At 36.6% G+C, this 13,833-nt stretch overlaps 2 protein-coding genes across 5 annotated transcripts in view; one reads left to right on the forward strand and one right to left on the reverse strand.

Annotated features, from left to right (window-relative positions):
* Window positions 1-1,204: 1,204 nt before the first annotated feature.
* On the forward strand, window positions 1,205-3,841 carry LOC107842251 (non-specific lipid-transfer protein 2). Its single transcript, XM_016686007.2, has 2 exons — window positions 1,205-1,632; window positions 3,136-3,841. Exons 1-2 carry the CDS (start codon window positions 1,295-1,297, stop codon window positions 3,143-3,145), a joined length of 348 nt encoding a protein of 115 aa, XP_016541493.2. The 5' UTR covers window positions 1,205-1,294; the 3' UTR covers window positions 3,146-3,841.
* A 600-nt stretch (window positions 3,842-4,441) lies between these two features.
* Window positions 4,442-13,833, reverse strand: part of LOC107841721 (protein SHOOT GRAVITROPISM 6) — a 30,865-nt gene continuing 21,473 nt past the window's right edge. For all 4 annotated transcript variants that reach the window (XM_047396006.1, XM_047396007.1, XM_047396008.1 and 1 more), the window contains 21 exons: window positions 13,411-13,643; window positions 13,226-13,335; window positions 12,979-13,107; window positions 12,730-12,804; window positions 12,521-12,654; window positions 12,327-12,399; window positions 12,011-12,142; window positions 10,418-10,599; window positions 10,212-10,334; window positions 10,039-10,099; window positions 9,848-9,943; window positions 9,368-9,468; window positions 8,920-9,025; window positions 8,466-8,579; window positions 8,312-8,386; window positions 7,705-7,803; window positions 6,863-6,934; window positions 6,697-6,782; window positions 6,527-6,620; window positions 5,152-5,259; window positions 4,442-4,908 (listed from right to left, as the gene is read on the reverse strand). In XM_047396006.1, the coding sequence (XP_047251962.1) occupies window positions 4,744-4,908; window positions 5,152-5,259; window positions 6,527-6,620; window positions 6,697-6,782; window positions 6,863-6,934; window positions 7,705-7,803; window positions 8,312-8,386; window positions 8,466-8,579; window positions 8,920-9,025; window positions 9,368-9,468; window positions 9,848-9,943; window positions 10,039-10,099; window positions 10,212-10,334; window positions 10,418-10,599; window positions 12,011-12,142; window positions 12,327-12,399; window positions 12,521-12,654; window positions 12,730-12,804; window positions 12,979-13,107; window positions 13,226-13,335; window positions 13,411-13,643 (2,368 nt within the window). In that variant the 3' untranslated portion in view covers window positions 4,442-4,743. The remainder of the gene's footprint in view (window positions 4,909-5,151; window positions 5,260-6,526; window positions 6,621-6,696; window positions 6,783-6,862; window positions 6,935-7,704; window positions 7,804-8,311; window positions 8,387-8,465; window positions 8,580-8,919; window positions 9,026-9,367; window positions 9,469-9,847; window positions 9,944-10,038; window positions 10,100-10,211; window positions 10,335-10,417; window positions 10,600-12,010; window positions 12,143-12,326; window positions 12,400-12,520; window positions 12,655-12,729; window positions 12,805-12,978; window positions 13,108-13,225; window positions 13,336-13,410; window positions 13,644-13,833) is intronic.

The following is a 13,833-nucleotide window of genomic DNA, read 5'->3' on the forward strand; positions in this document are numbered from 1 at the left end:
CGCGTAAACTCCATGGCGGAAGGGCTATTTATATTAATGATTCAGAGTATATACAATTCATAGTATGTCACATATTAATCAGGCTCCACAACCTAACAGAACCCCCTTCGGGTAGTTCATATATTCACTTCTGAACCCCTTTGGTGTCAATCCTGGCTCTGCCACTGAATACGGTATCGGACACCGGATGGAAAACCAAAAACAGAATTCTTATACATACTGTCATTCGTTTTCTGATTTGCCTAAGAACTATCGTTTGGTTAGTAACAAACTATCCTAGATTAATTACCTCGGGATAAGTTATCCAATATGGAATAACTTACTCTATTACTATGATATAAATAGTGGGTTAAATAATTGCGGGATTAATTAATACCTCCAACCAAACGTAAAATAAAATAATTCTGAATTTTATATCCCAAAATTAATATACCTTATATCTCACACCAATCAACTCGATAAGTGGCGAATGCCAAGTATTAGATCTAAGTTTGATAAAGCTAACTTTTATCCTCGATTCTTTTAAGGTCTCCGAATAAGTGTTGTACGTATTGAGGTTAGGTCTAGCCCCCTTCTACGTAGATTTTTGCTAACTAATACAACAACATTGTCCAAAGTACGATTGGGTAATTTATTTTTTCTATAAAAAAAAAATGAAACTCGAAAGATAATATTCCCTTCGTTTCATTTTACTTAGCCTTTGCAGTTGGTTAGTACATTACACCTCACAAGAAAATTTTAAATAGGGATGTATTTTATTAAATTAACCTTATTAATGATGTTTTGAAACTTGAAATTTGACTATGTTTACTTTATCACTAAGGACAGAAATAGAAAAATATAACAAAATTTTCTTAATTTCATAAATTGAACAAGTAATTCAAAAACAACTACTTTATTACAGTTTATTACTTCCTCCGTCCCATTTTACTCGTCCCAAATTTGTCAATTTAATTTTTTATTTTACTTATCATTTTTCATTAATCAAGACCAGACAATTTTTTTTTTTTTAACCCGTAGTATTTATATCAGGACCACAGTCTTTAACTTTGTATTAATTGATTTTCCATTTTCATATTTCCCAAAAAGCCCTAACGTGCATGGTTCTTGGAATTTTCATGCACGTCAATGTTATTTAATAAAATACATAAATAGTAAACACCAACTATTACTCAATCCTCTTGCTATATAAACCCTAAGTTTCCAAACCATTTTTCACACCAAAAACACACACTCACAAAGCATTATAATATCATAAATATCCTAATTTCTACTAATTTTTTTTTTTCATCCTATGGCAAAAATTGCATGCATTATGGTTTTGTGCATGGTGGTGCTGATCGTCGCCGCACCCCATGCACAAGCCCTAACATGCACAGATGTCGATACCTACTTGGCCGACTGCGTTCCCTACCTCACGAACCCATTGGGTCTTTTAGGAGACTGTTGCGATGGCGTTAAGAAATTGAACGCCGCGGCCACCACCACTATCGATCGCCAAACAGCATGCAACTGCGTGAAAGCAGCTGGTTCGAATACTATTGGAATTGATTGGGTTAAGGCTACTGCTCTACCAACCACATGTGGTGTTAGTCTTCCATATGATATCAGTGCAGACTTTGACTGCTCTACGTACGTACTTTCCTTTTATTTTTATGTACCCTCAAACCTTTTTATAATAACGTCGTTGTTGGCGGTGTCTAGGATTTCGAATAGATAGTTTATAGCAGTGGCGGAACTAGAATTTTCATTAAGGGGGTTCAGAAGTAAACATACGAACTAATCGAACCGGGTTCAACATCTATTGTATATATATAAAAAATAATTTTAACTATATATAAATAGTAAAATTTTTCGTCGAAGGGGGTTCATTCGGCCAAGTGTAGCTCCGCCCCTGATTTATAGTATTATCCTATGTTGCTTGAACTCTTTGAAAATGTCATCAGTTGCATGCCGGATCCTTCAAAAGTAGTGCATTTTTGTTGGATCCGACACGGGTGCGTGCATATTTTTGGAGAGTCCGAGCAACTTAGATATTATCTTGTGGTTGTCTTGTTTTTTGTATTAGTTAGCAGTGAGTTACGTTATCCCATTATGATGTGTCCTGAGCCGGGAGTCTATCGGAAACAACCTCTCTACTTTATCTGAGATAGTAGTATGAACTGCATACTAAAACGTATTGATAAATGATATGAGTACTGGAATTTTTATTGATAAACGATATGAGTGCAATTCTATTCTTTCTTTCTCCGTGATTCAAGGATATTTCTAGAATATAGGATGATCACTCTGTGAATATCATGTTTTGTGGGCTACTGGAGATGTCTCTTTAAGGAAATATTTGTCTCTTTATATAAGCGTAAATTAGGGTTTAGAGTGGAGTAGCACGCCACCAAGCTAGGTTTGACGTAAAGTAGCCTCCAAACTCTAACAAAAATTGAATTCTTCTTGTAGAGTCCACAAAATTTCAATGTGTTATTCTCTTTGCTGATATAGAGAAATGTTTTTTTTTTTTTTGGTAATAAAATGAAATGGTATATAGAGAGCATATGACAAAACATAATTAACTTAGAAAATTTGGCTTCAAAGAAAACTTATTTTTTTTTTCTCACCTGTCCCGAGGAACTCCCACCCCTTTTTGCTTCTTTGGTGACTCGAATTTGCAGGGCTGGACCTAGCGTATATCAAGGGGGTTCACCCGAACCTTCTCGGTAAAAATTATACCGTATATATAAGATATTTTTTAAAACTTTTATGTATGTTTTTAGATTTTAAACCTCCTAATCATAAGATTAGAGGTTGACTTAGCTTAGTGGTTGAGGAGGTTTAAAGTTTACCTTGAAGTTCTAAATTCAAATCTCAAGTATTACTTTTTTTATACTTTGAACCCCATTAGTGAAAATTTGGGTCCGTCACTGTGAACTCGCAGCCTGCAGATTGAAAGTGAGGGGTGCTTACCATTCGAGTATTGCCACTTAACATAAAGATAAAAATGAGGGGAAAAATTGCTCTATGTTTTTTTATTTTTTCATTTTATGTCACACTATTTTCTTATTAGTTCATTTAATTTAACTTTAAACTTTATATTTTATCCTTAATGACATGAACTAATCCAATTCCAATTTTATAATGCAGGATCCAGTAAGGATGATGAATTAATGATGGATCAAATTTTACAACCCCACAAATTGAGCAATAATAATAAGGAGAATAAATAAGAATAAGTTATGATGAGATCGTTTTTGATCTTTATTTATTTATATATCTCCTTTGTATTTTATATTTACGTTGTTGTCTCTTTTTCTTTTATGTGTTTTTCCCCTTTTTTGAGTTTAGTACGATGTAATAAAAGAGGCGGTTGTATTGTAATTCCATCTTGATATATATAAAATAAAATCGAGCACTTTTAGTTCAATGTCGATTCTATTTATATTTCTTTTTTATTATAATTATTTTCGAGTTTAACTTATATATACTGACTACTGATCAATATGTTATTTCCTACCATTGTTTATTACAAATTTCAAAGATTACAATTAACAGTACTAATTGCCTAATTATAATCCTCAATTCAACTTACAAAAAATATTGGATTTGTCATTACCATGTATGTAGAACTTTAATTTCTTTCAATAGGAGTACTTCCACTTAAACATTAAAATGAAAATGAGGAAATTAAAAATTGCTCTCTTTTTCCATTTTATATCATAACTATATCCTTATTAGTTCATTAAATTTAACTTTAAACTTCACATTTTATCTTTAATTGACATGAACGAATCCGATTTTGTAATGCAGGGGTCCATAAGATGACGAATGATCGATCAAATTTTACTACCGCGCAAATTTGGTAGTGTGCAAAATAAATGTAACGTGATGTGCGTACAATAGACCCTTGTAACCCGGCTCTTTCCCAAAGCCGAAATCATACACATAGCAACAGCTTGAACGCACCGGACTGCTTTTTTGTGTATTGTAGGAGAAAGCCCCATGCAGAATGTAACCCCTCTGCATGTAACCCCTTGTTATCCGACCCTTTCCTGAATCATACACATAGCGAGAGCTTGAATGCACCGGACTGTCCTTTTGCGTATTGAGGGAGAAAGCCCATGCAAAATGTAACATGAGGTGCGTGCAATAGACCCTTGTAATCCGATCCTTCCCAGAGCCATACACATTACGAAAGTTTGAGTACACCGAACTGCCTTTTTGTGTTGTGGGACCTACGATCAATTCTTTTTCCATATAAGTAGGGTTATTCAGAGCTAACTATCGAGACTTTGAACTATCCGAGCACATAATTCATGAAATGTTCATCAACGTTTATTGTCATGAGCAACAAATTTCAACATGCTAAAACACATCTTTGTTTCAATTGAGAAGACACTACAAAATAAATATGAAGAAAAAAAAAATTAAAAAAAAAAAATTACTGCTGTTAAAAAATCAAATTTTCAATTGTTAATGCATTGTATCATAGATTTTGAACCCTTTACATAATAAATAGATGTAAATATTAAACATAAGATATCAGAGAAAATTACTTTACAAGGATTTATAAAACAGTTGGGGTACTATGTTACATAAGATATAACAAGCTAAACATTCTATACAACACTATTATACACAAAAAAGAATGGAGCCTTACAGAAACACACATATTTGGAGCTGTACAACATGGATCGATATCGTGTTTTCGTGTGTAGGTTACGCTAATCATCAGAGTCATGATCTCCTACCAGATTACGGTTCGTGTCCCCTATGCGATGAATCAGCTCGATCAAGTCGAACATCTTCCCATGAGTTTGCGTTTGATGATTTGAGCAACAAGCCTAGGGCTGAAGAACATGTTGCTCTAACGATTGCATCCGTCGAACGGCTCATTTTGCCAACTAGCATCTCAAAAACCTAAAAGAGACCGGATACCGAGAAGATTTACAACATATAAAGAATCATTACTAAAATAAGACATGCGAAGTGGAGCCTTGGAGTAACGGTAAAGTTATCTCCTTGTGATGTATAGGTCACAGGTTAGGCCGTCTACATCACACCCCCTTGGGGTACGGCCATTTCCCCTGGAGAGCGAGGTGCTTTGTGTACCGGGCTGCCCCTTTTACTAAAATCAGACGGGCAAAAGTGTTCGGGGAAGACCTGATTGTAATAATGGGATGATATGTGTTTATCATCGGAGAGAGCAAGCACGCTGCTGCATAAATAAACTGCGTTTGCCTGGACAGCGGGCCAAGGAGCATCAAATGCCTGTACACCAGAAAAGTTTTCCCAAATTGAGACTGTAAAATGCACTTCATCTCACATATTTTGCATTTAGAAGAGGCCATAAGACGAGTTTCGTCTAACAGTTTTCAGCTATAGCATAAGTAGTTAAGACGGAACTAAAAGAAAAGAACGCCACACCACCATTCCTCCACTTTGAAGGCGTGAATGTGTAGATCAAGGAAGAAGGGTGGGATAGTGCCCATTAATCAAGAGCCTTACGGTCCGTCAAGAAAGTTAGAAATCTCAATAAAGCGTGTTCCCCAAAGAGTTCTCTGTCGAACATCGATTTGCTTGTGGACAAGTCTGTTGTGAAAGTATGCCTACTACTCTTTTCTGAAGATTTAAAAATTCAAGCACATCTCACGGTTTTCACTTAAAAAGAAGCTAAAGAATACACGTCGTCTAACAGTTCTCAGATATACCAGTCTCACGGTACTCACCTCGATTTCTATTAGGAAGTACAAGAAGAAAAAAAAAATAATCAACAAAAAGAACAAATCCATCTTCACCCTTATATGTTATTCCATGAGCTAGTAGTGATGTTGTTCCCGATAGACCCTCGGCTCAAAAGAAAAGTTTCTGAAGCATAATTGCAAGAACAATATGACAAAATAGCAAGATAGAAAGCAAATGGGATAACAGGTAGTAATACACACATAAGAATAAGAGACTACAAACCTACTAAATATCATCCTACCTCTCGCACATAAAGTGCGACAACACTCGCCTAGCTACTAACTTCCTACCCAATTCCTAGACCTTCAAACCTTCCTATCTAGGGTCATGCCCTTGGTAAGCTAGAGTTGTGCCATATCCTGACTTAATTACCCACCTCAATTCTTTTTCGGTATGCCTCTACCTCTCCTGAATCCATCCATATAAACCTCCCACACCTTACTCCTTATAGGCGCATCCGTGCACCTCCTCTCACATGCCCGAACCATCTCAGCTGCTTGAAAATTTATAACATCAAGATTTGACAGCTCTTTTAGCATGAATTTTCCAGACCCCACTTTGTGAGAATATACTAGGTATGTTGTTGTCGTATTTTAGTACGAATATGATTTTAAAAAACCAACAAACCTCTTAGAAAGGGAAACTGCATTTAGTTTTGAAAGGTAGGAAATTTACGTCTTCTTTTCTAGTACCAATTTCATCGTAGTGTTGAATTTAATGGCATTTCAACTCAAAGACAAGTATATCTTCAAAATTTCTTCTCTTAATGCAAGAATAGGGGAAGAACACGGACCTGTATTATCGATGCCATGTACCTATCAACTCGGGCAGCAAGATTTTGGGTTAGCTGCTTTGCAAGTTCCCGAAGGAAGTCTTCATAGTCACCTCTAAAAAATTGAAGGGAACTTAATATCATTTCTCATGAATAACCATTAAGGACTATTCAAATCAATGGGTACATACCGGTGGTCCGAAGTAAACCAATGAGTGTTGAAAACAGCAGTTATTCCATCAATCTCCATCAAGGGAGCAATGCATTTCAAAGTATTCTGACATGTCAAAAAGTTGACTCATTACGCATCGTGAACAACATAAAGAATAAAATATGCCAGGTTAAAGTTAAACTTACTCGGCAAGCTTGTCTCACACTAAGATCATCCTCATGAAGATGTAAAACCATCCGAGGGAAAGCAGCATGAGCCTGATGAGTAAAAAGGTCAAGATCATTTCTTGATAAAGTTCAATACAAGGAAGAAACAGATTCGATATGGATAATCCAAAACGCAAAGTGAGGATAAAAATATACTCTGCATACCTATAACAGAAACGGAAACCAAAATAAATCATCTCATTAAAAATTCACATGTGACCATGAGGATGTGGGATAGAAAGCGTACATCTATTACTCTTTCTTAACCGAGCAAGTAAAGTCTGATGATAAGTAGAAGAAAAGTATGAGCTCCTTCAAATATACAGAGAACTGATCAAGAAGACTGTAAACAAAATATTTTCACTGCCGATAGAGGCCTCACGGAAAATTAAAAGCACAGATTAGTCAGATTATGCTCCGCTTCCAGACATCCCAGTGTAAGGCGTTGGATTGAAGGTTTTAAGTTAACAAGATCCAGCAAAAATATGAATGGATCTCGTAATTTCATGGTTCAGCAAATATACATGAGGGACAGCTATTAGCGAAAAGTGAATCATATTGTCAATCGTAATAAATATTGATCCTTTAATGAAGAAGCAACAGTTGAATATGAAATGTCCTTTAACACGAATATGATGAAGACAACACAACCAAAACATCATGGTTAGAGACCATTCTTGACTTTGTGATGTTGGATATGGAACATTATGATGCAATCAAAATTGATCAAACTTAAAAGAATATCTAAAATTATGTGCTAAAGAGAACGACATCAAATCAAATTTAGGTGGTGACTGATTGTTCAGTGAGAGATAATATACCTGCTCCAGAAATGAGTCTCGTTGAGACCCAGTTCCATAGGTGCTCAGTGCTCCAAATGCAGCATAAGCATTGGCCCGTATCTTCTCATTCATGCACTCCTTTTATGATACAAGCGAATAATGTTATACACTATGGCCATCTCAAAATGCACTTGCTAATATTTCAAGTAATCCACAGTATACAAGATACTGATGTAACAATGAGCTTCTTTCCAAAGAGATGAATCGCACATCTATATGTACCAACTTTTTTTCCAGAGACGGGGTATAATATAACATTAAAGTACAACTTGTAGCACGAGACGGGTATAATATAACATTAAAGTACAACTTATAGCACGAGACGTGTCTTTAAGGCTGACAAATAATGCAAAATATTATGTCGAGGCAAAAGACATCACCCTAGGATGTCTAAACAGAGTTGTGCTAAGACACTGTCATGATAGAATAGTCTTCTTACACAATGCCACCCTGTTATCAGCTCCAAATAGATAATTTAGAATGTGATAAAATCGGACTACTACAGTAATTCAACCAATTTGAAGTTATTATTGCACAGAAAATTCGAAGTTGAAGAAAGCTATACTCGGATAGTCAATCAACTTACTTGGAGATTCCGAAGCCTTATAGAAAGGTTCAAGAGAACAGGTTCTACGGCATCCCTGGATGAGGACTCAAGGACCTATATCGTAGAATATCAGCAGAAAAAATTTCAAGTCAAGGTAGAATAAAAGAGACTAACAAGACCGAACAAGATTTACCATCAGCAAACATGAGACTGCGGTTAATTGAACCGACTCATCTAAGTCATCGAGCAAAGCTAATATCACGCCTAGGATTTGAGTAGTATACTGGAGAACATGGATAGATGGCATCTGCAAGACCAGCAGGCAGAATGAGCCACAACCCGAGAAAAGTGAAAGAACAAGATACTTGAGTAATGATTACGGTAACGTTCACAACTATACTAATTTGTCTTAAAAAATTCTCGTTCTTTTGGAGAAGAAATTAATATGCACCTAGCCACAAAGGAAAGGGAAAACAGAGGGAGGAAAAATTAAATTAACTAAAGCAGTATTTCCGAAAAGTCGCCATGATATTATTTAACCAATGAAATCAAACTGAACCAGAGTGTCACATCCAGGAAATCCATCACGTAAACATCCTCCTCCTTTGACCCGGAGAAAAGAAAAAGAAAAACAAACACTCTAATACCTGGACAAGCCCTCTTAGACAAAGGCGCCTAACAGTAGGAGAATCGTCCGATACATGCCGGCAAAGTGCTTGCACCATCTCTTCTAATAGGGGACCAAAGCCATCACTGCAGAAATTTGCATCCACAATCTTAGGAAGCTTAAGAGAAGAATAGGATTTGAGACCATCAACAAAAACATCATTATGACAGAATAAAATATCAGTTAACACTTTTTGAGGCTGTAAGCTAACCAAGCTTTCTATTTAGTTGATTTCCCCCAGCACCTGCTAGGCGCCTTGATAGTAGTTCGTTGTGATTCATTAACTCAGAAGGGAAATGGGTATGTAAGCAAGTCATCTCAACTAGTAAGCTCAGATGTGCCCGGCACGTTTCATATTTTTTCAAAATTTCAAATTCAACTTCGACATCACCAAATAATACAGAGAGCACGTCAGAAATTTAACATACCTGTGGCGCAAGAACTCTGATAAAGCCGCAGCAGCTGATTCCCGTTGAAATCTCAAAGATCGATCCAGTGCTTTGCTCAGTATCAAACATATGGATGGGACCTGAGAAAATAATCCTATTGAAATTTGCAAACTTCTCACACAAATTAAATCGAGGAACTAAATATCTACACACACACTGGCAGAAAAAGGACTCTTCCAATCTTCTTGAGCTTTTGGGTGAAAAAGGAATGTGGCAGAAGAGCTAAAATAGGAAAGAAAGGGTAGAAAAATATTGAAGCATGAGAGTTATGTCATTTTAACAAGTTCTTCCTTCTGTAAGTATCAATTCAGCAAGTTGTGTTAGTTTGGAACATAAAGTTAGTCTTTCGACTCTAGTCCATAATCTTGACAAAGGTATGTGCAGAGGGAGACAAGAAGATAGAAATAGCAAATAATGGAAGAATTAAGCAAGAGGGGCGTTTGTACAGGATCATCCTACCTCTTTTGGTCTTTTTATAGAAAGAGAGCCAGCCAGATCTCTTATAAGGTTGATCCACTTCTCATTTTCACTTTGTTCTCCATCTCGTGCAAGAATCTGATCGTAGGAGAGAATCCTTATCATCAAAACCATTTCTAAAAAGGTCAATTATTTAAGACGATCTCCGGGAAGCTAGTCTGAAAAATCCTCACCTTTCCCATTTCCAGATCACCAACACATTCACAGAATGCTTGAAATGCAGCCAGTAGTGCACTAGGGAAGGTAGAAAACAGGTGAGGTAACCGTAAATAGCTAACAACAAATAACACGCTTTTGAAAATATTCTGATAACCAAGTAAAAAAGGTGAGTTCTCTAGCACATTACCGCAGTGGTTCTAGTTCACCGGTACTAGCTAAGCCATGACAGCTGCCCAATTGAAGCGTTAGTGTTGCAAGAACAGAAGCATAACTTTGTTCAACTGCTTTTTTACCAACTTTACCACCACCCCTGATGAATTGGGGAAAAAAATGATAAGGCGACAAATTCAACAAGAATGAAAAGGGAAAAGACAATGCAATTGGAGACCATACCTGAAAAAAGCAGTAAGAGCAACAATAGCTGCTCTTGCAATATTATCTTCTAAAATACTATCAACTGCATGGCTAGAACTTTCATCTTGACTCGGATTCTCTCCGAGAGTAGGCATCTGATTGATGACAGACATAACATGATCCAGAAACAAGCATGAAAGTACTGAATGCTGTGAGAATACCTATTCAAGACAAGTCGAAATTTGGCAATTAATGGTCAGTCAACCGAGATAAATGAAACTAGAACATCAACAAAGACGAAAAATAAGTTGGTTAATATAGCATATAATAAAGTTTTTTGTAAACCATGATGGTAGAATTTAGTTTTTAGCTTATCTGGGCAAATCCAAGATGACTTTGTTGTCCTCTATTAGTCATGCGCTCATGACATAGGCTTGTGATTAGTGTTACCAACAAAAGGTTTGACACCACACAATTGAGGATCTCAGATTTTCCCAACATATAAGCTAGGAAGAGAAGAATTTTGACGCAACAGACGCGTGAAAGAGCACATCTTAAAACAGTGCAAAACATTTCTGAAAAGGTATTTCACTTTGTGGAGTTCCCTCCAAAAGTGTTTCACCTAGTTAACACTTCAAATGTTCTATCACATCTTAGCCTTTTGGGTACCAACATTTACAACCAGATAAAACAGAGCAGAAGGCCTCATATAAGAACATATTGATTAACTGTAACACTTGTTCACAATCTTCAGCAGTTGGAATTCCTGGGGCCTAGCTATGTAAATTATGCTCTTTCCATAATAATCTAACCATTAAAAATGATGATCATCATTGGCCTAAAGTAAACTAAAATCTTTTAATAATTGTCAAACAACATAAGCTTTGCTAAGTGAAATAATATAGCAACATAAAGATGTTAATCTCACATTCGCAGTTCAATGAAGTGCTTCTGTCTAACGTCTCACCAGATTAAACATGAGGTTCTGAATCTAAATGACTTTCTTTTGGATGTTCTTTGGATAGAGAAGTAGAAAAGTTTTGGAGCTAACTGAGTGAACTAACTTCATCAAGCCATGCGAAGATCTTTAGCATCTTTTAAAATCTCAGACCATCGGATCATTTCCCCGAGGCCAGTTCTTACACTGAATTTTCCAAAAACTGATCACCTATTTGGCAATGACAATAACCAGGGCTATCCGAATGTCAATTCTATCAGCTCCTGCGCGAATCTTTACAGTCAAGCAACAAGTGCCTCAATCCCAAACTAATCCCCACGATATGCTAAAGAATGAAAATGTATCCTCATTACCTGATTCAACGAATTGCAGTTTTCTTAATCATCAATACACTTTAATTTTTCAAGCACATAATATATGAATACACAATAATTTTCTTACTTTTATGTGGTCATCTTGTAACTAGTCTTCATAATCAGTTTTAAATTGCTTGTATTCTGTTTTATTTCTTCACTTTTTCATGCCCTTTACTTGTAATTCCTCCAATTTGTTACCAGTTTCATTTCTTCATTGTTGATGCTTCAACTATTTTATTGCAGGTCAATTATACAACACACCAAGTCAGATCTGAAGAACGATAAACATGCCAGCAGCCAACACATTAACATACTCACATGGAAGGCATCCTGCATTGGCCACCCGCCCCGTAATCTAGATATATCTTTTGTGGCTATGTCCCTTCTTGCAGCAACTAAAACTTCATTGAAAACAACTCTTGAACTTGTGTTCTCGGCAAGGGAACATATCTTCTCATAGTTAAAGAAAAGATTGATGACAACAACACACTATAACACTACAAAAGGCAATCAAGGAGTCCGCGACATAGAGCAGTGGTTAATAAGAGAACAGGAAAACATTGTTAATCTAGCCATAATGTGTAAAAAAAGTAAATATATTCTGCTTCACTGAAAGAAACTGCAGCAAAGATACAGCACCAAGAGCTTCCTGCCGTAAATACTTCTCCTTCACATGAATTACCGCAGAGAGCAGTGATTGTGTTGTTCTGTCAAGAATAAAAATATAAAACAAAGTTGAACAGATATCTTGTCAATCGTCGAAGAAAAGTTGAATAACCAATTCATTCAGTATCAACGCTAGTTTGAGATAGATATTGCAGAAAATACCTTGCAATATCTGTCTCATTCAGCTCATTGCCTCTCTCTGTAACAAACTCGTTAACTGCTTGGATTGCACCTTCTGCAGATTGCTTGATCTTGTCACATATAGCACCTGAGCAACCATGCAGAGCTGCAGCAAGCTGTACATAATGGAATAACATGAGGCTGCAGAGAATGCGTAACTGGACAACATTTTATAACTAGTTAAATGGTACCTCATCCTTTGTCAGCAAGATGCAAACAGATGAAACAACCCTGTTAAACACCTCTGATGGATCAATCGAAGCATCCTGAAAAGATGAATTCGTGTCAGAAGCAAAAGAAAGTAGAAATACTAAGGTATCACAGAGCGTGCTCATTAACTAATAAGGTATCACAATGATCTCTCCTTTTACTATTATTCAAGCAAGCAAATATTTCTAAAGAAAGGAAAGGGAATGAAGGAAGCATTCAGGAAAACTCACACTACGTAGGATAGCCATAACATCTTCAAGGGAAGACAAAGCACTATAGGATAACTCAATGTCATTGCTAGCACTAGAGTTTACCGGCCTTGGAAGTGATAGAGATATACTGAAATACAGATGAAGGATCTGCCAGGAGAAAACCATCAGAATCTGTTAGATGCAAGAAATGAAGAAAGGGGGGAGGGGATTCTGCGGGCCAATCACATAAGCCAACTTAAATTCATTGGTACTTATTGACGCTTGCCTGAACAGAAACTTTTCGAACTTCAGAATTTGTATCTACACACCGCGGAAGATATATCATTGTACGATCTCCCAAGCGCAAAGCGTCACGGCTTGGTAAAGCAAATGCAGCTGGTATCAAGGAAAACGTATCAGGTCAGTACAAAAAAAACTAGCATGAAACCTATGAAAACAAAAAGCACTTACAAGGCAAATTCGATAAGGTGGGATGCAGGTCAGATTTCTCTCGGTGAGTACAAGTTCCTCGACAGCCTAGTGCACAGTATCCACTGGTACAGATCATCCGAAACTTGAGAAGTAGCTCATTAGCTGCAAGACAACCTCTTTTCCTTTGGTAGTCCAATGAAGAGGAAACATACTGATCGACCTTCCGCAATATGTGCAATAATTGCTCTGCTCGACTTCTTCCATCCTCTCCACTAATTATGAGAAAGCAACAGAAACATCACTTAAGGAAAACAATCATAACATATGGCCTGTGGTTTACTTGACTGCAATCAATGCATACATTTATTATGATTAAGTACATTGTGCCTAATCAAATGGAATCGTAGGCTCATAAAGTACTGTTGCCAAGTCTATATATCGAGGATATGTGTGTATGTGCCC

Source organism: Capsicum annuum, chromosome 9 (genome assembly GCF_002878395.1).
Source record: "Capsicum annuum cultivar UCD-10X-F1 chromosome 9, UCD10Xv1.1, whole genome shotgun sequence".
NCBI lineage: Eukaryota > Viridiplantae > Streptophyta > Magnoliopsida > Solanales > Solanaceae > Capsicum > Capsicum annuum.